This window comes from Pseudophryne corroboree, chromosome 6 (genome assembly GCF_028390025.1).
Source record: "Pseudophryne corroboree isolate aPseCor3 chromosome 6, aPseCor3.hap2, whole genome shotgun sequence".
NCBI lineage: Eukaryota > Metazoa > Chordata > Amphibia > Anura > Myobatrachidae > Pseudophryne > Pseudophryne corroboree.
In genome coordinates, this window is record NC_086449.1 from 826,911,883 (window position 1) to 826,936,106 (window position 24,224).

At 50.8% G+C, this 24,224-nt stretch overlaps 1 protein-coding gene across 1 annotated transcript; it reads left to right on the forward strand.

The window, feature by feature from the left end:
* The first annotated feature begins 388 nt into the window (after positions 1-388).
* ATP6V1E1 (ATPase H+ transporting V1 subunit E1) lies at positions 389-23,261 on the forward strand. The gene is made up of 9 exons (XM_063929315.1): positions 389-532; positions 6,068-6,133; positions 6,408-6,517; positions 6,597-6,663; positions 6,942-7,031; positions 7,117-7,185; positions 7,344-7,438; positions 8,016-8,103; positions 22,452-23,261. The coding sequence occupies exons 1-9, from the start codon at positions 500-502 to the stop codon at positions 22,512-22,514; spliced, it is 681 nt and encodes a 226-aa protein (XP_063785385.1). The 5' UTR covers positions 389-499; the 3' UTR covers positions 22,515-23,261.
* The last annotated feature ends 963 nt before the right edge of the window (positions 23,262-24,224 follow it).

A 24,224-nucleotide genomic window follows, 5' to 3' on the forward strand; every position in this document is an offset into this window, starting at 1 on the left:
GGGGAAGGTGTGTACAGGGGCAGGATACAGGGGGCAGCTGTGTACAGGGGCAGGATATAGGGGGCAGCTGTATAAAGGGGCAGGATACAGGGGGCAGCTGTATACAGGGGGAAGGTGTGTACAGGGGCAGGATACAGGGGGCAGGTGTGTACAGGAGCAGGATACAGGGGGCAGGTGTGTACAGGGGCAGGATACAGGGGGCAGGTGTGTACAGGGGCAGGATACAAGGGGCAGGTGTGTACAGGGGCAGGATACAGGGGGCAGGTGTGTACAGGGGCAGGATACGGGTATCAGACAATGTGACCTCTGTGTGGCTAGAAGACACAGAGCTAATGGGCGGGGTCATGTGACACATGGGCCTGGTCAGTGTCTCAAAGTCTGTCACATGACCGGGAAGGGGGCGAGGCTGTGTGAGAGTCAGGTGACTGGTGTATAAGAGGAAGCAGCCGGCGCTCGGTGTCTCCGTCTCTCCTGTGTCTGTCTCCCGCACACCGGCACCATGGCGCTCAGCGATGCCGACGTCCAGAAGCAGGTGAGCCAGCTCCGTGCTCCGATACCGGGGGGAGAGTGCGGCGCCAGCGGGCGGGGACCGTGACCGGGTGTCGCAGCAGGCCTCCCCCCCCCCCCCCCCCCCCCCGTGCTGTCCGGCGCGGGGTCCGCGGCTCCTCCTCTGCTGTCACCCGGTCCTGCATCTGTGACCCCGGGCCCCCCTCCCCGGCTGCTCCCCTGTGCGGTGTGACCCCGGGCCCCCTCCCCGGCTGCTCCCCTGTGCGGTGTGACCCCGGGCCCCCTCCCCGGCTGCTCCCCTGTGCGGTGTGACCCCGGGCCCCCCTCCCCGGCTGCTCCCCTGTGCGCCCGGCTGCTCCCCTGTGCGGTGTGACCCCGGGCCCCCTCCCCGGCTGCTCCCCTGTGCGGTGTGACCCCGGGCCCCCCTCCCCGGCTGCTCCCCTGTGCGCCCGGCTGCTCCCCTGTGCGGTGTGACCCTGGGCCCCCCTCTCCCCGCCTGTGCTCCCCTGTGCGGTGTGACCCTGGTCCCCCCTCTCCCCGCCTGTGCGGTGTGACCCTGATGAGTAGCACAGAGTCACCTGATGTGAGTGGTGTCATGTGAGCCGGCAGATAGGGGAACTGAGCTCCCATTCTCTGTTCTGCAGGAAGTGTGTGTGTATAATATGTATGTGTGTGTATATAATATGTGTGTGTGTAGAATCAGACACATTGGGGGTCATTCCGAGTTGATCGTAGCTGTGCTAAATTTAGCACCGCTACGATCATCTTCCCTGACATGCAGGGGGACGCCCAGCACAGGGCTATCATGCCCCGCATGTCAGTGCCGGCCCCCCCGCAGAAGTGCAAAGGCTTCACACAGCGGCGCTGATTTTGCATTTCAGGAGTAACTCCCGGCCAGCGCAGCTTTAGTGCTGGCCGGGAGCTACTCATCGCTCCCCGGCCTGCAGCGGCTGCGTATGACGCCCCCCGGTTCGGTCCGGCCACGCCTGCTTTGGCTGGACCGCGCCTATGAAACGGCGGCCAAATGCCGCCGTTTCGCCCCCTCCCGCCCATCAATCGCCTCTGCCTGTCAATCAGGCAGAGGCGATCGCTATCCTGCTACGGCCTTCGGCCTTCCCGCAGGCGCACTACGACGCCGGCGCAGCAGGGACCCGTTCCCTCTGCTGCATTAAAACGCAGCGAGCGAACGGGTTGGAATGACCCCCATTGTTGCCTGGGTTACACACTATGTGCCTGATGAGGACTGGATGTGGGAGGCAATCGTGTTGCCGGCTGTCGGGATCCCGGCGGACAGTGTACAGGTGCTGGAATCCCAACACCCGGTAAATACCGGCGATCAGAACCCTAATTGCCGCCTGGAATTCCCACTTGGGTGATGGTCCACGCCACCACTGGAGGAGGAATAGATTAGTGTGGCAAACGAGCACGCTGTGCTCGCCGACGGTATTAGGTTGCAGTCCTGCTCACCACCGACAGCCGGGATATCATACTGGTTCCCTGGATTGGTGTATTGGGGTAGAACGTTTCTTGTATATCTGCACTCTGCCCCTGCACATAGAGATGGGTGGGAGCGTAGATCTGCCAGGTGTATCTCTCTCACCCGGTGTAGGGGGATGAGGGGGCGCGGGTGGAGACTAGTATTGGGCGCAGTGTACGGATTGGTGCGTAATATCAGGCGTGTGTTTCCCTGCGCACACAACGTGGAAGCACCATATATGCCAGTTTCCCCCAGGCCCGGTATTCCAGCCCCCATCTCCGCTCCCTGCCGGTAACCTGACGTGTTACTGCTGACATATAGCTCAGTCCTCCTCCATGTGGCATGTGTGATCTCCGCTCCCTGCCGGTAACCTGACGTGTTACTGCTGACATATAACCCAGTCCTCACCTGTGTGTGTGTATATGAGATCTCCGCTGGCTGCTCCGACCTGTCCTGTTGACTGTAAACAGTGGCATTGTCCCAGTCTGCCCCCATCCAGATCTACGGTGGCCGGATCCAGTCGGCGCAGGTCTCTGGGCAGTCGCTGTGGGATCAGCCGGAGTCTCCTGTATACAGGGCTGTATCTAATGCTGTATCTGGCCGACTGACATAGGGCTAATGGTGCGGCAGCTGCAAATCTGTACACAGCTGCTGTGCGGCAAATGTCGCAGCCACTGGCCTTTGTATTGGGACGCAGCCATCGGACGCACAACGGGCAATCATTTATCTTGGGAGTAACAATATGGACACGCAGCATAGCAGACGTCGGGAAGATGCCGTGGCCGTTGTAACTGCGTACGGGATCGCATTCGCAGGCTGTGACTCGCCCTACAAACAGCCGCAACACTCCTCTATCCGTGACCCCACCTCTGTTACCGCCCACAAACGATCGGTCACTTTGGGACTAAAATCCTTTCAGAGCTCTCCGTTGCAAGACTGTTGCGGCACATGTGCGGTTGCAGAAGATGACTCCACTGCGTCCATTTCTGAATCGGGCCCATACCGCAGAGACTCGTACTGGCGGCTGGTGTGACACTCGCTGGAGAATCAGCCGGCCGCATCGTCCCTTGTGATTGCAGTTACTCTGAGCTGCTGTCTATCTGTGCCTTGCCTCGTCTGAAGGACCATGAATCCTGGGACCAACCAGCTGTACAGGGGTCTGAGTGGGGATCTTGCTCTGATGGGCATTAGGGGGTCTTGGGGGGGGGGGGGGGGTCATTCCGAGTTGATCGTTTAGCACAGCTACAATCAGGCACTCAGACATGCAGGGGGACGCCCAGCACAGGGCTAGTCCGCCCCGCATGTCGGTGCCGGCCCCCCTTCCCCCCCGCAGAAATGCAAAAGCATTGCACAGCGCCAATGCTTTTGCATTTGAGGAGTAACTCCCGGCCAGTGCAGCCGCCGCGACCCCCCCCCCCCCCCCCCCCCAATGGTCTGGCCACGCCTGTGTTGGCCGGACCATGCCCCCTAAACGGCGGCTTAACGCCGCTGTCCAGCCCAGCAACCGCCTCTGCCTGTCAATCGGGCAGAGGCGATCGCTACACTACAACGGCCTTTGGCCGGCGCATGTGTGGATCCGACCCGATCGCTGCGCTGTGATAAACTGCAGCAAGCGATCGGGTCGGAATGACCCCCTTGGCCTTTAGTTGCCTCTCACCCTGTCATCCCTTGATGTTTAGCAAATGAGTTAATGAGCGCTAATTTGATAAAAATGAAATTGATCACATACAGTGATATACTTTCATTCTACTCATTAATTCCCCGGGGAAAAACCCCAGAGCAGATCCACCCCCCAGAATAACTCCATACTGGTGTCTTCCTCACCTGTCAGACCTAATGCGTCTCCACGCAGGGCCAGACATTGGCCCTCATTCCGAGTTGATCGCTTGCTAGCTATGTTTTGCAGCGCAGCGATCAGATAGTCGCCGTCCACGGGGGAGTGTATTTTCACTTTGCAAGTGTGCGAACACGTGTGCAGCCGAGTGGGACGAAAATAGTTTGTGCAGTTTCTGAGTAGGTCTGAACTTACTCAGCCGCTGCGATCACACCAGCCTGTCCGGGCCCAGAACTGACGTCAGACACCCGCCCTGCAAACGCCTGTACACGCCTGCGTTTTTCCAACCACTCCCAGAAAACAGCCAGTTGACACCCACAAACGCCCTCTTCCTGTCAATCTTCTTGTGATCGGTTGTGCGAATGGATTCTTCGCTAGAATCATTGCACAGCAACAATGCTGTTTGCACCCGTACGACGCACCTGTGCATGCACAATAGTAACCTGATCGCGGCGAAAAACGGCAGCGAGCGATCAACTCGGAATGAGGGCCGTTGTCTGTAGCCGACTGATCAGTGCAATGTGCAGATGGAACAGCAGGTTCCCGGCCGCACAATCGCACAGTGCCGCAACAGCATGGGTCTTCAACCTGCGGCCACTCCAGCTGCTGTGAAACTACACATCCCAGCATGTCCTGCCTCAGTTTTAGCATGCCTTGATAGTAAAACTGTGGCAGAACATGCTGGGATGTGTAGTTCCACACAGCTGGAGGGTCTCGGGTTGAAGACCCATGCGCTGCAGCATCTAGGTAACTCCCCCCTCCCCCTTCTAGAACTGATCATTGGACCCTTTATACGTCTGCTCCCCCCTGGGAGCCAGCGGTGGGTAATGACCCCAGATCGCTGCAGTTTCCAGAGCAGGTCGGACGCGTTCTGTTTCCTAAATACCTGTATTCAGTAACAATATTATGAGTGACGACGGAGTGTTTCCAGCACCTTGTTGATCAAGGTTATTCTGTATACTGAGCCTCTTCCTGTACACACCTCTGTGGTGTGTATATAGGTAATGCACGGCTACTGGATACAGAGTCCTAGAAGTGATTGTGGCCTATCGGCGTCCCCCCTGCCGACATCCGCCAGTACACTGGCGCTAAAACTGCGCTTCAAGTGCCACTCGCCTGCCACCCTCATCCCTGTAATATAGAAGCAGCACAACATTAAGTGCACTCATTTAAAATGGGCATGCAGCCACCAAGTCGGCACGTGTATTGTCGGAAACAGAATGTCTAATGTTTTAGTGTCGACACTATGGGGCAAATCTACTTATCCTTGGCGTTTACCGCGTGGGGAAAGTTCTGTGTTTAACCCCCCTGGAGACTCCATTATTCTGTGTTTTCCCATGGGACATGTGTACAAACCCATAGATTCCACGTAAAGTGCTGGAATCTGTTTCCTGTGTGTTTTACAACAGATTTACCGCCCACCTCCTGAGGCTGCCAGGAAATGTCCTTGTTACGCACAGGGATGCAAGACCTAATTAAATAGGTCAGAGCTGACTATGAATTAACTAATTGTATGGGATCTCGGCGGTCAGGAGATGGACTCCGGAATCCCGGCAGCGAGCGCAGTGTGTCCCCCTCACGTGCTCGCCGCGAATCGAGCAAGGTGGCGACCTTAGCTCACTACACTATCATATTCCCGCTCGGGGGGGGGGGGGGGGGTGTGGCATAAAGTGTATATATCCCTTATAATGAATGTGCATGGGGTGAAGAATAATAGTATATGTGTGTATATGTATATGTGTATGTATATATATATATATATATATATATATATATATATATATATATATATATATATATATATATATATATATATATATATATATATATTATATCAATATATATGTATCTCTGTATCAGCCGCCTTTTAAATTCTCTTATGGCCTGAGCGGATTAGATGTGAGAGTGCTTCCATATACTGTATATAGCAATCACCCTGACGCATTCTGGTCCCTGCAGGATTGCTAGGCTGCATACCCGAGATGGTGTTTTTTGTTGTTTTTTTAAGTTGACAATATGGCGGTCGTCGCACTGTGTGGGGACTGGTGCGTGGTCTGTCTCTGGTCTTATTATTCACTTTTTTTGTTTTATAAGGTTCCATTCATTTTCACATCGGCACCGTGCAAAGATCCAGATGTGTAGCATAAGCCTGTAATAACACACCATGTGCCATAGCGCCGCCCCATACATCTGCGCCGGAGGGCAGGTGACTGGTATCTGCCACTTATATGCTTTGCACTTTCTTACAGATCAAGCACATGATGGCTTTCATTGAACAGGAGGCCAATGAGAAAGCAGAAGAGATTGACGCTAAGGTAACCGGGATAATCTGACGCAGTGGCTGTGTATTGATGGAACTATGGCTGACACTTGGAGTCAGGGCCATGTAGTAGTGTAGGTTTGGAGATTAGTAATACACTTGCAGGCTGTCCGGGGGATAGTTGTCCCTCTAATTTAAAGGGGACACGGCCTAATATACAGGTTGTTAGAACGGAAGTGGTTTGATATAAAGCGCTTTTGCCACGTGGACCCCCTTCTTGCTAAGCACAGAGCGGGGATAATTCTCTTCTTGTACCTGTAACCTGTCAGGCAGAAGAGGAGTTTAACATTGAGAAGGGCCGACTGGTGCAGACGCAGCGGCTGAAGATCATGGAGTATTACGAGAAGAAGGAGAAGCAGATTGACCAGCAGAAGAAGATGTAAGTACAGTGCGGACGCTACAGATGGTTCTAGAGCGAGCTCTGACGTGACCTGACTCTCTCCTGTCACCTCCTGCAGCCAGATGTCCAACCTGATGAACCAGGCCAGGCTGAAGGTGCTGAAGGCGCGGGATGACCTAATAGGCGTGAGTACCCCAAATCTATCCTACATCCCCCGTCTCACATGGGAGAAGTGGTGCTGTGAGGGGGGGGGGGGGGGGGGGGGGGAGCACGTATCTTTACCCGGGCCCAGGGCTGTTGTAGGGACCCTGGCTTTATTCTCTCATTCATTTTGGAAGTGTTCCCCCTCCTCCTCCCCCCACAATTTACTGTGATCATGTTCTATTGTCCTATATTTACTCCCCCTGTTCTCGTCATTACCTCCGTGTTGTGAGACCACCCTGACTGACCCCACTTCTCATAGGATTTGCTGAACGAGGCTAAGCAGAGACTTGCCCGGGTGGTGAAGGACACGGCTCGTTACCAAGCCCTGCTGGACGGACTTATTCTGCAGGTAGATTCCAGTTCTGCACTGTGGTACCTTGTACGTAATTCCTGCATGTAACCTGTCTCACACCTGTACCACCACCTCCCGGCAGGGTCTGTACCAGCTGCTGGAAGCAAAGGTCCTGATCCGGTGTCGTAAGCAGGACCTGCCTCTCATTAAAGTGAGTCCCTGTGGATCGTTAAGTCCTGTGTAGTTCTGCGGAGTTGTGCTTACAGGATGCTGATGGGAGCAGGGGGCCGTTATGTCTACAAGGCTTTCCCTGCCCTTTGTGCTGTTACTGTGTCCAGTCATCCCTATAAGTCCCTGTTCTTATTCCAGGCTTCTGTGCAGAAGAATATACCAACCTACAAGGCGGCTACGAAGCGGGACCTAGAGGTGGTCATTGACCAGGAGAACTTCCTGGCTCCTGAAATGTGAGTAACATTGTGGAGTCTCTACAGACATGGTTGTGTGGGTAATGGCGGAACAGTGCCACCCAGTAGTCAGACAGCGATGAGACGATGGTAGAAACCTGACTTGGATTTTGCTACGTCTTGTGCAGTGGATCCCACTAAGATCAGCAAGTCACTGATGAAGGTTTCCGTACATTAGAGTGCTAGCCGCATGGTTCTAACAGTGCTGCAGAACTTGGAAAATATAAAACAGTGACTGCTACATGTACAGACACTCGGGGTTGACACAACGGGGTGAAGTGGCCAAAGGATTACTTTTTAGACAAGTAATATCTCTTTTTGGTGGGTATCGCTATAAAAGTGGTGCAAGCGGAGGTAAATAGTTTATTTTTATTTTTTGCATGAATGGTTTATCCAAAACAGCGACTGCTTATCACGCCCCCATCCTGTGATGTCACCGCGCAGGTTTCTGTATCGCTCACGCTGGGCTATTTTCCTAGTAAGAACTTGGTTAGGAATGAGATCAGTAGATTGGGGGGGGGAATATTATTACTCCTTTCCACCATACACCCCCTGTAATAATGTTCATTATCCGCAGTGCTGGAGGGATTGAGATCTACAATGCTGAAGGAAGGATTAAAGTGGCCAACACACTGGAGAGCCGCCTGGACCTGATAGCGCAGCAGGTATGTGTTTGGCGCCACTGCTGTCCCTGTCTTATCCGTCTCGCTGGTGTATTGCTGTCCTATTGGGTGTAACGCTGTGGTGTGTGGCTACATTAACTTGGCTCTGACACCGCCTTTATTGTGCTGTCCAGATGTCCCAGAACCTTGTATTATAATGGCCTCATGGTGCGGCAGTTGTCATCCACTTTATAGATCACATAACTAGCTCCTAATCTCAGGGCCTAGGCCTCTTCAGTACCACCTGACAAACCCAGGGGCATCTTACTGTATGGGCACACTGCGCAGCTGCCTAGAGGCCATTGAGCATTGGAAATGTTTGTGTGCAGTATGCTGATTGGTGGATGGTTGGCGCTATCTACCAATCAGAGTGCAGCATTCTCTACCTGCCTGCAGCTAGACAGTGAATGGCTGTCAGCATGCTGATTGGTGGAGCTATCTGTTTCTGCAGCGGGGTACACCGTGTTCCACAGGAAATACATCAGGGTGTAGAGATGGATCTTGATCCAGAGGCACCAACAGGCTAAAGCTTTAGACTGTCCCAGGATGCATTGTGGGGCCTCCTCTATAACCCCGCCTCCAGGCACTGGAGCTCCGTTTTAGAGTTGGTGCCTGCATGAAGCAGGTCACTTAACAAGGGGGGCTGCACTGGACAGCCCTGAAAGAGCTTTTTTTAGAAGACTTCAAGGACTGCAGCACTTCATATGTCAGTGTGACATACTGTGCTGCGGCTCCATCACCTCTCCAGCGGCGTCACATACTCCCGCTGGCTCTGTTCCCGGGTACTTGCGGCGGAGGCGCTCCGGTTCCTAGGCACACCTCCGCAGACGCTCTCTTGGCTGCTACTATGGGATTAGGTGAGACTGTCCCCCAGGAGGGACCCACCATTAAATCGCGTCGCTGTCTAAGGAGATGGACTGCGACGCTGGCATGGACACTGTGGCCTTGCAGGGACCCCCACTATATCCACCAGGGCAGGGGAGCACAGGTCGGATAACAAAATATCCATTTTAATAAGGCTCCATAGTACCCGGTGGTGAGGACCAGCATAGGGGATAAGGCGCTTGACCTGTAGCTCCTCCCTCCCTGGGAACTTTCAGGTCAGCGGTGAGGTCACTTTCGGTCAACCGCTGACCTGAAAGTTCCCACCATTGGTTACAATGGAGCGCATAGGCGATACATTGTAACACTGCCGTGTGCCGCCTGTCAGACAGTACAGGAGCACACAGCCGATCAGGAGGGTGCCACAACGTGGCGCTCCCTGATTGGCTGAAGAAACCCACTTAGACATCAGTCAGAGGGGGTTTCTGGCATTCGGGGAAAGGGGTCCCATGTGAAAACATGGGTCCCCTTTCAGTGCGAGGTCGGGTGTCCGTTTTTTTTTTTTTTTTTCAAGTACGTGGATTACAAAAGGATTACAAGCAGAGGAGCCCTCTACACTGGAGTATGTGAGTATAATTTTTTTCTACAGGTACACCATGGATTCTACTGGAGAAGAGGACCGACCTGCGTGGGAACATAGGTAAGTATGTATGTATGTTGGTGTGCATGTATGTATTAAAGTTATACTTTCAAGGTGTGTGTGTGTTGTCTTTATTGGGGTATTTTTTTAGTAGTAGTACTACAGGTACCAGCGGGCCCATTTTTCCGCCGCATGCTGGTACTTGTGGTTCTCCAAGTACCAGCTTGCGGGGGAGGCTTGCTGGGCCTTGTAGTACTGCTACTAAAAACAATATCAGCCTTTGTTCAAAGTGATTATCAGCCTCCCATCCGCAGCCCATTGGATGGGGGGGGACAGCCTCGGGCTTCACCCCTGGCCCTTGGGTGGCTGGGGGGGGGACCCCTTGATTGAAGGGGTCCCCACTCCCCCAGGGTACCCCGGCCAGGGGTGACTAGTTGGATATTTGATGCCACGGCCGCAAGGCACTGTATAAAAGTGACCCCCGGCTGTGGCATTATCTGTCCAGCTAGTGGAGCCCGGTGCTGGTTTCAAAAATACGGGGGACCCCTACTCTTTTTGTTCCCCGTATTTTTGGAACCAGGACCAGGGCCCGATGCTGGTTGTTTAAATATGGGGGAACCCCTGTCCATTTTTTCCCCATATTTCTGCAACCAGGATCAGCTCAAAGAGCCCGAGGCTGGTTTGCCTTAGGAGAGGGGACCACACGCAATTTTTTTTTTTTTTTTTTTTTTTTTTTAAGTTTTAAACTTTTTTTTTTTAACAAAGTGCACAATGAAGCCCAGCACGGATCTCTCAGATCCGGCCGAGATTCATTGTATTAAAGTCGGCAGTGTTTTACAAGTCACTCACGTAAAACACTGCCAAAAAAAAACGAATGACATGGACATCGGAAAACCCGAAAATGCAGAATACGGCAGCTTAGTAAATTAGTCGTAATCAATTCAAAAAGTTGCATATTTACACTTTCGATGTCATTCGTGATTGAACTTTGACCTCAAACGGGAAAATACGAATCTTAGTAAATTTACCCCTATGTATGTATGTATGTATGTTCCAGTGCAGTTTTATTGTCTGACTAAAATAATTATCTGCATTGTCACTGTGACTGTGTGTGCCTGTATCTGCTGTGTGATTTCACTTTCAGTGTATCCCAGCTATAGCCATCACTGTATTCTGTACCCTAAGGGACTAGGTGTGTCAGGGTCTCGTATATAGTGCTGCGCAGTAATTACAGTTAAGTGTATTTTACTGTGTATTTCAGTCACCTCATACCGCATTTATTCTCTTTTTGTCCTGTATTTACTGTCACATAAATAGGGTTTATTCGCAGGTATTGTATTTGTCTGGCTGTATCGTACTCATACGCTCTACGGTTACATTCACTATAATGTCTACCACAAAGGGCGGGAAATCCGTGGACGCTCCTGCATCATGCAGTGCTTGCGTCAAGGATTTGCCTGAGGATGGTCTCTGTAATTTGTGCCATCTCCCAGTCAGCCCGCTGCTCCTGTAGCCAATCGGGAGCCACCTTGGGCGCCATTCTCAAATATGCTTAATACGCTTTGACACGCCTTACGCCCCCTATGGGACCTCCTGTGCCATTGCAGCCACATATTGTCCCTGTGGTAAATCCGCCCTTGGCGGACACTGTCTACCCAGATACAACAATTAAATCAATCTTTGGTTAGACAATCTACTCCACGTCCCTCTGGGGGTCAAGGGGTCATCTAAGCGGGCCGCCTCCTCCTCACAATCCACTAATATCTCAGATGATACTTCTGATGAGGATGGGGAGTATACTGATCCGTCAGACACTGATGCAGATGCTTCGGACAAGGAACCTACAACTCGGGTTGATGTCCCTGACCTAGTGGAGGCTATTAAGCTGATTCTACAAATCGATGATGAGGTAGATCCCACTACTGCGTCTAAGAAACCTGATAAGTTCAAACGTCAGAAGGTAGATAAAGTAGTCTTACCGCATTCTGACCATTTAGTAGACCTACGTCGGGAACCCTGGTCTTCTCCAGGAAAGAAATTCTCCCGGTCTAAGAAGATGCTAGCTCTTTATCCTATCTCTGCTGAGTTGAGTAACAAGTGGGAAAATTAACCGCCGGTGGATTCCCATGTCACCCGTCTTGTGGTGTCATCTACTCTGCCTGTCACCACTGTCACCTCACTGAAGGAACCGACAGATAAGCGTGTGGAGGGATGCCTGAAGTCTATTTACTCCCTTATAGGTGCTGTACATAGACCCACTATAGCAGCCTCCTGGGCCGCAAAAGGTATTGAACATGGGTTCAGGCAATTGAGGATGAGCTACCTCAGGATATATCAGACACTGCCAGACAATATCTGTCTCATATTACCACCACTTCCCAATATATTCAGGAGGCGTCCTCTGAGGCAGGTGTAATGGGGCCAAGGCGTCGACTACGTCCATCCTGGCTCACCGGATTCTGTGGTTGAGGTCATGGAAGGTGGACCTGGACTCCAAAAAGACCTTGGAGGTACTCCCATTTAAAGGAGACATCCTATTTGGGGATGATCTGAATAAGATTGTGACTGACTATTTCTCCAGAATACTAATCCTTCTACACAGAAGGATAAGAGTACCACTTTTCGTTCCTTTCGACCTCAAGGGAAAGCAAAAGGTCGGCCATACCCGAGACAATCTCGTGCTCCCAAAACCACTAAGCCCAAGGCAAAATAATCCTGGGCTGCCCGTCAGCCTGCTTCCAAGCAAGACAAGCCTACTGCATGACGAGGCGGGCCTCCCCCTGGGGGATCTCGGGGTGGAAGGACGACTTCTGCAGTTAACCCAGGTCTGGTTTAAGACCACTTCAGATACATGGGTGCGATAAGTTGTCTCTCACAGGTACAGTCTCTTTCAGGAGATGCCCTCCTCGCCGGTTCTGCACAACGGTTATTCTTTTGGACCTGTTGAAGGCACAACCTCTCCACCTGGTTGTGCGTTCCCTCCTGGATACAGGAGTGATAGTGCCGGTACCCCTGTCCCAGAGAGGCGGAGCATACTATTCGACCCTGTTTCTAGTCCCGAAACCCATTGGGTCTTTCTGACCTATACTCAACCTCAAATCACTGAACAAATTTGTGAGAATGTCCAAGTTCCGTATGGAAACGCTGCGCTCGATTGTACTGGCCATGGAACCCGGAGACTATATGGTATCCCTGGATATACAAGATGCTTATCTGCACATACCTATTGCCATAACGCATCATCAATATCTGCGGTTTGCTATTGGCAACCTTCACGATCAGTTCCAGGCTCTGCCGTTTGGACTGGCCACGGCCCCTCGGATCTTCACCAAGGTTTCGGCCGTGATGACGGCTCATCTGCGTCATCAGGGGATCAGGATCCTGCCGGTCTGGACGACTTGCTGATCCTGGCAAACTCCCAAGATGTCCTCCTCAGTCATCTGCAACTGACGGTACACTTCCTACAAGCCCACGGGTGGCTCGTCAACTGGAAGAAGTCCTCGCTGGTCCCTGCTCGGAGCATGGTGCACCTGGGGCCACTGCTGGACACACACAGCCAAAGACTGTTTCTGTCTCCAGAGAGAGTCCTGAAGCTTCAGGACAGGATCAGATACTTCCTCTCTCACCCAAGAGTGTCAATACACTCGGCGATGCAAGTACTAGGCCTCATGGTGTCTGCTTTCGACATGGTGGAGTACGCTCTATTTCATTCCAGCCCTCTGTAGAGGTTAATCCTTTCCGAGTGGGACGGCCTACCTCGTCTGATCAGGTCTCAGCTTATATCCTTGCCTCTGGAGGTTCGTCTATCACTGACCTGGTGGCTACAGGACCAGCAGTTGAGCGGGGGCTATCCCTTCTGGATCCCCAACTGGGTCCTACTGACTACGGACGCCAGTCTAAGGGGTTGGGGCGTGGAACTGGAGCAACACTCTCTCCAGGGTCGGACCAAGGAGGAATCTCTCCTCCCGATAAACATTCTGGAACTGCGGGCAATGTTCAATGCTTTGACTCTTGCCCTGCCTCTTATACAGAACAGGCCTGTTCAAGTACAATCGGACAACGCCATCAAGGTGGCACTCGAAGCCGCATGGCAATGATGGAAGTGTCAAAAATCCTTCGTTGGGCGGAACGCCGTCTGCCAGCAATATTGGCAGTGTTCATTCCGGGGGGGGTCTTCTACTGGGAAGCAGATTTCCTCAGTTGTCAGGACGTGCATGCTGGAGAGTGGAGTCTTCATCAGAAAGTATTTCAACTCCTAGTGGGGAAGTGGGGTCTACCAGATGTAGACCTGATGGCGACTCTACACAATCGCAAAGTTCCGGTCTTCGGATCAAGGACAAGGAATCCTCAAGCAGCGTTCATGGACGCACTGGCAATTACATGGAACTTTCGGGTGCCCTACGTGTTCCCTCCAGTGTCACTCCTGCACAGGGTACTTTGGAAGTTCAAGCAAGAAGGAGGAATACTACTTCTGGTCGCTCCAGCGTGGCCCAGACTGCATTGGTTCTCAGGCCTGCAGGGTCTGTTGATAGAGCGTCCTCTTCTACTTCCTCAGTGCCCAGACCTCCTTGTTCAGGGCCCTTGTGTCCAACCGGACCTGGCCAGACTGGCTTTGACGGCGTGGCTCTTGAAGCTTCACTCCTGAGGGCCAAAGGATTCTCCGAGGTGGTTATCCAAACTATGCTGAAGGCCTGCAAACCGGCTTCTGCACAGATGTATTATAGGGTCTGGAATTCTTACTTCACCTGGTGTGCTGCTAAGAAATATGATGCATACAAATTTAGTACTTCCAGACTTCTGTCTTTTCTGCAACAAGGCCTGGATTTAGGACTTTGTCTGGCCTCCCTCAAGGTTCACATATCTGCCTTGTCGGTGTGGTTTCAGAGAAAAATTGCATCTATGCCTGACGTTCATACATTCACTCAGGGCGTACTGCGGTTCAGCCTCCCTATGTTCCTCCGGTGGCTCCATGGGATTTGGCTGTTGTCCTGTATGCCCTGCAAGAGTCTCCATTTGAACCTCCTTGAGTCAGTGGATCTTAGATGGCTTACGGCTAAGGTCCTTTTCTTATTGGCGATCCTCTGCCAGTAGGGTGTCAGACTTAGGCACTTTGTCCTGTCGTCCACCCTTTTTGATATTTAATCGTAACAGCAGTTCTCCAAACTTGCCCCAGTTATCTACCTAAGGTGGTGTCATCTTTTCACCTTAACCAAGAGATTGTGGTTCCAGCCTTCATCTCTTCTGACTTGTCCTCCAAAGAGCTGTATTTGGATTTGGTAAGGGCTCTCCGTATATATATGTGGAGAGGACTGCCTCTATCAGGAGGTCAGATGCCCTTTTTGTACTATTTGGTTTCCACAAACGTGGCTGGTCTGCGAATAAGCAAACCTTGGCCAGATGGATTAGAATGGTGATTGCACAAGCTTATGCGCAGGCTGGGCTCCTAGCTCCTGCGTTATTAAAGCCCATTCTACTCTCTGTTGGCCCGTCTTGGGTGGCCCGCCGTGGCGCGTCCGCAGAACAATTGTGCAAGGCGACTAGATGGTCCTCGGTGAATACGTTCATTCGGTTCTATGCCTTTGATACTTCCGCCTCCCAGGATGCTTCCTTTTGGACGCCGGGTTCTCATACCTGCTAAGGTGCGTCCCCTCCCTTGAACTGCTTTAGGACATCCCCTATGTATTCCCTGTGGAACACAGTGTACCCCGCTGCAGAAAAGTAGATTTATGGTAGACTTGCCATAGTTAAATCTCTTTCTGCGAGGTACACTGGGTTCTATGGGTTTGTGTGGCATTAGCCGCTAGTCCCTTCTCCTGTCGTGAGAATGTGATTCTATGTGACTAACATCTGCCTTCTCTTTTACCTGCTTCTGCATTGGACTGGTTAACGAAACTGAGCTCCAGTGCCTGGAGGCGGGGTTATAGAGGAGGCCCCGGAATGCATCCTGGGATAGTCTAAAGCATGGGTCTTCATCCTGTGGCCCCCCAGCTGCTGTGAAACTACACATCCCAGCATGCCCTGCCACAGTTTTGTTATTAAGGTATGCTAAAACTGAGGCAGGGCATGCTGGGATATGTAGTCCACAGCAGCTGGAGTGCCGCATGTTGAAGACCCATGGTCTAAAGCTTTAGCCTGTTGCTTCTGGAACATGATCCATCTCTACACCCCGATGTATTCCCTGTGGAACCCAGTGTACCTCGCTGAAAGATGTAACTATGGTAAGTCTACTATAAATCTTTTTTTTTTTTTTTTTTAATATACAATTTGTCAGTTTTAGAGATTAATTTGGGGCGCAGGGCTTCTTTGGGGTGCCACATTATAACATTTAATTTAGCACTTTTAAATAACTTTTTACCAATACAACAGGTGTTTTTTTTTTTGGTTTTGTTTTTAACCATTTTTATTAATACTTCTGAAACACTCTTTTTAACTCCATAATGTTTTTTTCCCTTTCTTATTAACACTACCACTGTAGCGTATTGCTGGCTTGCTGGGGTCCCGCTCCCTGTACTTAATGTTAGGACTCACTAGGGATGAGGTCACCTGGATGCTGGTTTGCGGGCTGGTAATTTTGGCCAAAAGTAGGCCAAGCACCTTGATTTTTGCTTTGTTAGATTGCAGAGCTATTAGCAGTGCTTGGTACTATAGCGTGTGCATTGGCATTACATTTTCCACAAATCAGAGTCCTGACAGCCATTCACTGTATGGAAGTATTTGGTGAGATGGGTGGCATGGCAGAAGGGGTAAATTATGGTATTTATACGGGTGGGTAGGGGCTCCAGTGCCTACTATGCTGATAAGACAGCCCTGGACAAACCTGTCATTTGGCGTCACCAGCAGGACATGCGTTGTGGATCTCTGCTCAGGACCACGGGGTTTGTACTCAGATTTTTAGGATACAGGAGCTCATTCAGAGTTCACCACTACTGTGGACGCTTTAGTGTCTCTTGCTAAAGGCCCACTTTCTGCACCTTTTTAGATGCTAAAAAAAATACTACAGATGTAACAATCGATTGCACCACGAAAACTTACACCAGCCCCATACTAGGTGCAGAATAACTGTCAAGAGTGTGGCCTCCGCTCGCAATTACCAGTTCCGTGACCCTCCTATATCCTGCCCCTATCCCTCCGTGGCCACCTCCCAGGAAGTTATTGGTCTCCCTGATGGTTAGAGGTGTATAGTATTGGGACAAATATTTGTTGTTACCTTTTTCACAATTTTTTTTTTTTTTTTTTTTTTTTAATAAGGTATATTTCTCTGACGTCCTAGTGGATGCTGGGGACTCCGTCAGGACCATGGGGATTAGCGGCTCCGCAGGAGACAGGGCACAAAAATAAAGCTTTAGGATCAGGTGGTGTGCACTGGCTCCTCCCCCTATGACCCTCCTCCATGCCTCAGTTAGGTTTTTGTGCCCGTCCGAGCAGGGTGCAATCTAGGTGGCTCTCCTAAAGAGCTGCTTAGAAAAAGTTTTTAGGTTTTTTATTTTACAGTGAGTCCTGCTGGCAACAGGCTCACTGCAACGAGGGACTTAGGGGAGAAGAAGTGAACTCACCTGCGTGCAGGATGGATTGGCTTCTTAGGCTACTGGACACCATTAGCTCCAGAGGGATCGAACACAGGCCCAGCCATGGAGTCCAGTCCCGGAGCCGCGCCGCCGACCCCCTTGCAGATGCCGAAAAGTGAAGAGGTCCAGAAACCGGCGGCAGAAGACTTTTCAGTCTTCATGAGGTAGCGCACAGCACTGCAGCTGTGCGCCATTGTTGTCACACACTTCACACCAGCGGTCACTGAGGGTGCAGGGCGCTGTGGGGGGCGCCCTGGGCAGCAATGAAATACCTATACTGGCTAAAAGATACATCACATATAGCCCCTGGGGCTATATGGATGTATTTAACCCCTGCCAGGTCTCAGAAAAACGGGAGAAGAAGCCCGCCGAAAAGGGGGCGGGGCCTATTCTCCTCAGCACACAGCGCCATTTTCCCTCACAGAAATGCTGGTGGGAAGGCTCCCAGGCTCTCCCCTGCACTGCACTACAGAAACAGGGTTAAAACAGAGAGGGGGGGCACTTATTTGGCGATATGTGTATATATATATATTAAAATGCTATAAGGGAAAAACACTTATATAAAGGTTGTCCCTGTATAATTATAGCGTTTTGGTGTGTGCTGGCAAACTCTCCCTCTCCCAAGGGCTAGTGGGGTCCTGTCCTCTATCAGAGCATTCCCTGTGTGTGTGCTGTGTGTCGGTACGTGTGTGTCGACATGTATGAGGACGATGTTGGTGAGGAGGCGGAGCAATTGCCTGTAATGATGATGTCACTCTCTAGGGAGTCGACACCGGAATGGATGGCTTATTTAAGGAATTACGTGATAATGTCAACACGCTGCAAGGTCGGTTGACGACATGAGACGGCCGGCAAACCAATTAGTACCTGTCCAGGCGTCTCAAACACCGTCAGGGGCGTTAAAACGTCTTTTTACCTCAGTCGGTCGACACAGACACGGACACTGACTCCAGTGTCGACGGTGAAGAAACAAACGTATTTTTCTTTTAGGGCCACACGTTACTTGTTAAGGGCAATGAAGGAGGTGTTACATATTTCTGATACTACAAGTACCACAAAAAAGGGTATTTTGTGGAGTGTGAAAAAACTACCTGTAGTTTTTCCTGAATCGGATAAATTAAATGAAGTGTGTGATGATGCGTGGGTTTCCCCCGATAGAAAATTATTGGCGGTATACCCTTTCCCGCCAGAAGTTGGGGCGCGTTGGGAAACACCCCTTAGGGTGGATAAGGCGCTCACACGCTTATCAAAACAAGTGGCGGTACCGTCTCCAGATAGGGCCGCCCTCAAGGAGCCAGCTGATAGGAGGCTGGAAAATATCCTAAAAAGTATATACACACATACTGGTGTTATACTGCGACCAGCGATCGCCTCAGCCTGGATGTGCAGCGCTGGGGTGGCTTGGTCGGATTCCCTGACTGAAAATATTGATACCCTTGACAGGGACAGTATTTTATTGACTATAGAGCATTTAAAGGATGCATTTCTATATATGCGAGATGCACAGAGGGATATTTGCACTCTGGCATCAAGAGTAAGTGCGATGTCCATATCTGCCAGAAGTTGTTCATGGACACGACAGTGGTCAGGTGATGCAGATTCCAAACGGCACATGGAAGTATTGCCGTATAAAGGAGAAAAAGACAACGTCTTTTCAGCCTCGGTCCTTTCGTCCCCATAAGGGCAAGCGGTCAAAAGGCCAGTCATATCTGCCATGGGATAGAGGAAAGGGAAGAAGACTGCAGCAGGCAGCCCATTCCCAGGAACAGAAGCCCTCCACCGCTTCTGCCAAGTCCTCAGCATGACGCTGGGGCCGTACAAGCGGACTCAGGTGCAGTGGGGGGTCGTCTCAAGAGTTTCAGCACGCAGTGGGCTCACTCGCAAGTGGACCCCTGGATCCTACAAGTAGTATCCCAGGGGTACAGATTGGAAATTCGAGACGTCTCCCCCTCGCAGGTTCCTGAAGTCTGCTTTACCAACGTCTCCCTCCGACAGGGAGGCAGTAGTGGAAACAATTCACAAGCTGTATTCCCAGCAGGTGATAATCAAAGTACCCCTCCTACAACAAGGAAAGGGGTATTATTCCACACTATATTGTGGTACTGAAGCCAGACGGCTCGGTGAGACCTATTCTAAATCTGAAATATTTGAACACTTACATGCAAAGGTTCAAATCAAGATGGAGTCACTCAGAGCAGTGATAGCGAACCAGGAAAAAGGGGACTATATGGTGTCCCGGGACAGATGCTTACCTCCATGTCCCAATTTGCCCTTCTCACCAAGGGTACCTCAGGTTCGTGGTACAGAACTGTCACTATCAGTTTCAGACGCTGCCGGTTGGATTGTCCACGGCACCCCGGGTCCTTACCAAGGTAATGGCCGAAATGATGATTCTTCTTCAAAGAAAATGGACGATCTCCTGATAAGGGCAAGGTCCAGAGAACAGTTGGAGGTCGGAGTAGCACTATCTCAAGTAGTTCTACGACAGCACGGGTGGATTCTAAATATTCCAAAACCGCAGCTGTTTCCGACGACACGTCTGCTGTTCCTAGGGATGATTCTGGACACAGTCCAGAAAAAGGTGTTTCTCCCGGAGAAGAAAGCCAGGGAGTTATCCGAGCTAGTCAGGAACCTCCTAAAACCAGGAAAAGTCAGTGCATCATTGCACAAGGGTCCTGGGAAAAATGGTGGCTTCTTACGAAGCGATTCCATTCGGCAGATTTCACGCAAGAACTTTTCAGTGGGATCTGCTGGACAAATGGTCCGGATCGCATCTGCAGATGCATCAGCGGATAACCTTATCGCCACGGACAAGGGTGTCTCTTCTGTGGTGGTTGCAGAGTGCTCATCTGTTAGAGGGCCGCAGATTCGGCATACAGGACTGGGTCCTGGTGACCACGGATGCCAGTCTGAGAGGCTGGGGAGCGGTCACACAGGGAAGAAACTTCCAGGGAGTATGGTCAAGCCTGGAGATGTCTCTTCACATAAATATACTGGAGCTAAGAGCGATTTACAATGCTCTAAGCCTGGCAAAACCCCTGCTTCAGGGTCAGCCGGTGTTGATCCAGTCGGACAACATCACGGCAGTCGCCCACGTAAACAGACAGGGCGGCACAAGAAGCAGGAGAGCAATGGCAGAAGCTGCAAGGATTCTTCGCTGGGCGGAAGATCATGTGATAGCACTGTCAGCAGTGTTCATTCCGGGAGTGGACAACTGGGAAGCAAACTTCCTCAGCAGACACGATCTACACCTGGGAGAGTGGGGACTTCATCCAGAAGTCTTCCACATGATTGTGAACCGTTGGGGAAAAACCAAAGGTGGATATGATGGCGTCTCGCCTCAACAAAAAACTGGACAGGTATTGCGCCAGGTCAAGAGACCCTCAGGCAATAGCTGTGGACGCTCTGGTAACACCGTGGGTGTTCCAGTCAGTGTATGTGTTTCCTCCTCTGCCTCTCATACCAAAAGTACTGAGAATTATACGGCAAAGGGGAGTAAGAACGATACTCGTGGCTCCGGATTGGCCAAGAAGAACTTGGTACCCGGAACTTCAGGAGATGCTCACGGAAGATCCGTGGCCTCTACCTCTAAGACGGGACCTGCTTCAGCAGGGACCGTGTCTATTCCAAGACTTACCGCGGCTGCGTTTGACGGCATGGCGGTTGAACGCCGAATTCTAAGGGAAAAAGGCATTCCGGAAGAGGTCATTCCTACACTGGTAAAAGCCAGGAAGGAGGTGACTGCACAACATTATCACCGCATTTGGAGAAAATATGTTGCGTGGTGCGAGGCCAGGAAGGCCCCCACGGAGGAATTTCAATTGGGTCGATTCCTACATTTCCTGCAAACAGGATTGTCTATGGGCCTCAAATTAGGGTCCATTAAGGTTCAAATTTCGGCCCTGTCGATTTTCTTCCAGAAAGAATTGGCTTCAGTTCCTGAAGTCCAGACTTTTGTAAAAGGAGTACTACATATACAGCCCCCGGTTGTGCCCCCAGTGGCTCCGTGGGACCTTAATGTAGTTTTGGATTTTCTCAAATCCCATTGGTTTGAGCCACTCAAATCGGTGGATTTGAAATATCTTACATGGAAAGTAACCATACTACTGGCCCTGGCTTCAGCCAGGAGAGTGTCAGAATTGGCGGCTTTATCGTATAAAAGCCCATATCTGATTTTCCATTCGGACAGGGCAGAACTGCGGACGCGTCCTCATTTTCTGCCTAAGGTGGTGTCAGCGTTTCACCTGAACCAGCCTATTGTGGTGCCTGCGGCTACTAGCGATTTGGAGGATTCCAAGTTGCTGGACGTTGTCAGGGCATTGAAAATATATATTTCAAGGACGGCTGGAGTCAGAAAATCTGACTCGCTGTTTATCCTGTATGCACCCAACAAGCTGGGTGCTCCTGCTTCTAAGCAGACTATTGCTCGTTGGAATTGTAGTACAATTCAGCTTGCACATTCTGTGGCAGGCCTGCCACAGCCAAAAATCTGTAAATGCCCATTCCACAAGGAAGATGGGCTCATCTTGGGCGGCTGTCCGAGGGGTCTCGGCTTTACAACTTTGCCGAGCAGCTACTTGGTCAGGAGCAAATACGTTTGTAAAATTCTACAAAATTGATACCCTGGCTGAGGAGGACCTGGAGTTCTCTCATTCGGTGCTGCGGAGTCATCCGCACTCTCCCGCCCGTTTGGGAGCTTTGGTATAATCCCCATGGTCCTGACGGAGTCCCCAGCATCCACTTAGGACGTCAGAGAAAATAAGAATTTACTTACCGATAAATCTATTTCTCGTAGTCCGTAGTGGATGCTGGGCGCCCATCCCAAGTGCGGATTGTCTGCAATACTTGTACATAGTTATTGTTACAAAAAAATCGGGTTGTTATTGTTGTGAGCCGTCTGTTCAGAGGCTCCTACGTTTGTCATACTGTTAACTGGGTTCAGATCACAAGTTGTACGGTGTGATTGGTGTGGCTGGTATGAGTCTTACCCGGGATTCATTATCCTTCCTTATTGTGTACGCTCGTCCGGGCACAGTATCCTAACTGAGGCTTGGAGGAGGGTCATAGGGGGAGGAGCCAGTGCACACCACCTGATCCTAAAGCTTTTACTTTTGTGACCTGTCTCCTGCGGAGCCGCTATTCCCCATGGTCCTGACGGAGTCCCCAGCATCCACTACGGACTATGAGAAATAGATTTATCGGTAAGTAAATTCTTATTTTTATTTTGTGCACCCGGCAGAAATCTGCCTGTTGTGTGCCGTGAGGTTAGAAAGTAAAAGGCCCTGGCGGATTTTGCTAATCTATTTACCCGTTTTCTCCTCCAGATGATGCCGGAGATCCGAGTTGCTCTATTTGGCGCCAACACAAACCGCAGGTTCATGGACTGAGCTCTCCGCTGCCAATCCACAAATAGAGATCCAGAAAATATTCTATTCCATTGTCTGTTTCCATTGTTCTGCTTTCATTACTAGACCGGTGTTTTAGAAATTGATGTTGTGAGAGGCTGCATGGTTTCTAGGGTCATCGGGTGGGGTTTGAGGGGGGGCTCAGTAGGTGTGTACAGTAGCAGCTGATTCTATATGTGTGACCCGGGGCTATACCTATAGCTCTGCGGTAACTGCATGCAGGTCGGATGATGATCAGACTTTGTCGCTGGTGTAAATAACTCTTCTGTGTGCAGATAACGCTAATGTAACCCTGGGTATACAAACACTTACTTTTGCACAGGCGGCGTCTGATAATCAGTGTATCCCACTGTACCGCATGTCGGCATAGACCGTTACTCCCTAGCATTTGTGCAGCTTCCTCTGCACGAAGCCCGTAAAGGCGCCTGTAAAAGTAAACTTGTGGCTGTTTTTGTGACGTTAGTTGTGGGTGGAAAAGAAAATATTCTGCTGCTGCGTCACGTTGTCACCCTGTGTCGGTGCGATGGCCCCCCTGCTCCAATCGCAGTATGGCGGAAGACACAGCAGCACCTGTTGTAATCTTGACATAGTCAGCTGGATGCACCCTCTGCCCTGCCTGTCCCAGAGCCTGCCCCTTCCTGCTCTGCTGGGATATGTGGTTCTCAGATATGCCCCAGTGTCAACTGTGATGTTGTCTTTATTTATTACAATTAAAACTTTGTCAACCTCTTTTCTATGTTTTATTAACAAGGGTAAAGGGTTCATATTGGTTATATCTGCGTATTTATAGAACAGGTTATAGGTCATGCACTAAATTTTTGCTGGTTAGATTTTCCACAAGAGATGATCTTGGAGACCACTGGCACAGGCTGCAGATAAAGGGAATATGTTCACATGGTGATTAACGTATAAACTAACTCCTGCTGGGACTTGTGTGCTGCGTCAGTGTCTGCAGTGCAAATGTGTGTCCTGTTCTGTTAGCTGTACCGTAGGTCGCAGAAGCGATTATGTCTATCAGTGATGCTGCCGCTACTTGGGTCCTGTGTTTGACACCGACACTTTGTTTTTGTTTTACAAAAAAAATCTGGACCCTGATCAGATGGCGCAAAGCTGTCAGCTCATTTAGGTTATATTAATGGGGTGTGGGCAGCTAAACCAGCAAAACTGGGTCATCAGTCATATAAACTTTGCATTTATTCAGTACATAACACAATACTCCATAGTGCACAGTTCCTGTATACAGACATGTACAAACTCATAATACAGGATACCGCAGGCGTGTAAGGTAATAGCACCTTCTACCATAGTGTCCCCACCGTGTGATTGTTTCATCCTGGCTGAGGGAGTGTAGTGGCTTAAGTTTAACAAATTTTATGTAAATAAAAGTCCCAGTTAAAGGCCGATGAGGATGCTGGTACTTGTAGTCCTACAGCAACTGGCTGGCCTTAGGTTGCTTTAACCTGCTATAAGGTTTTGGCCTCGCGCACACATTCCCGTTCCCCTTACCCACAGTCGCCATGCAGTGTGTCTGCTTAACAGATCCCAGTGCTAGCTTGTATACCCCGCCCAGCTGCTTCCAGTGCCCCCTATATTGTACCATTCACCTACGCGGCTGGCTTCTCTGGTCATCCAACGTTCTCGGCGTGAAGGTGATTAGTAATTAGTTCCCTATGCATTTATTATATAATATAA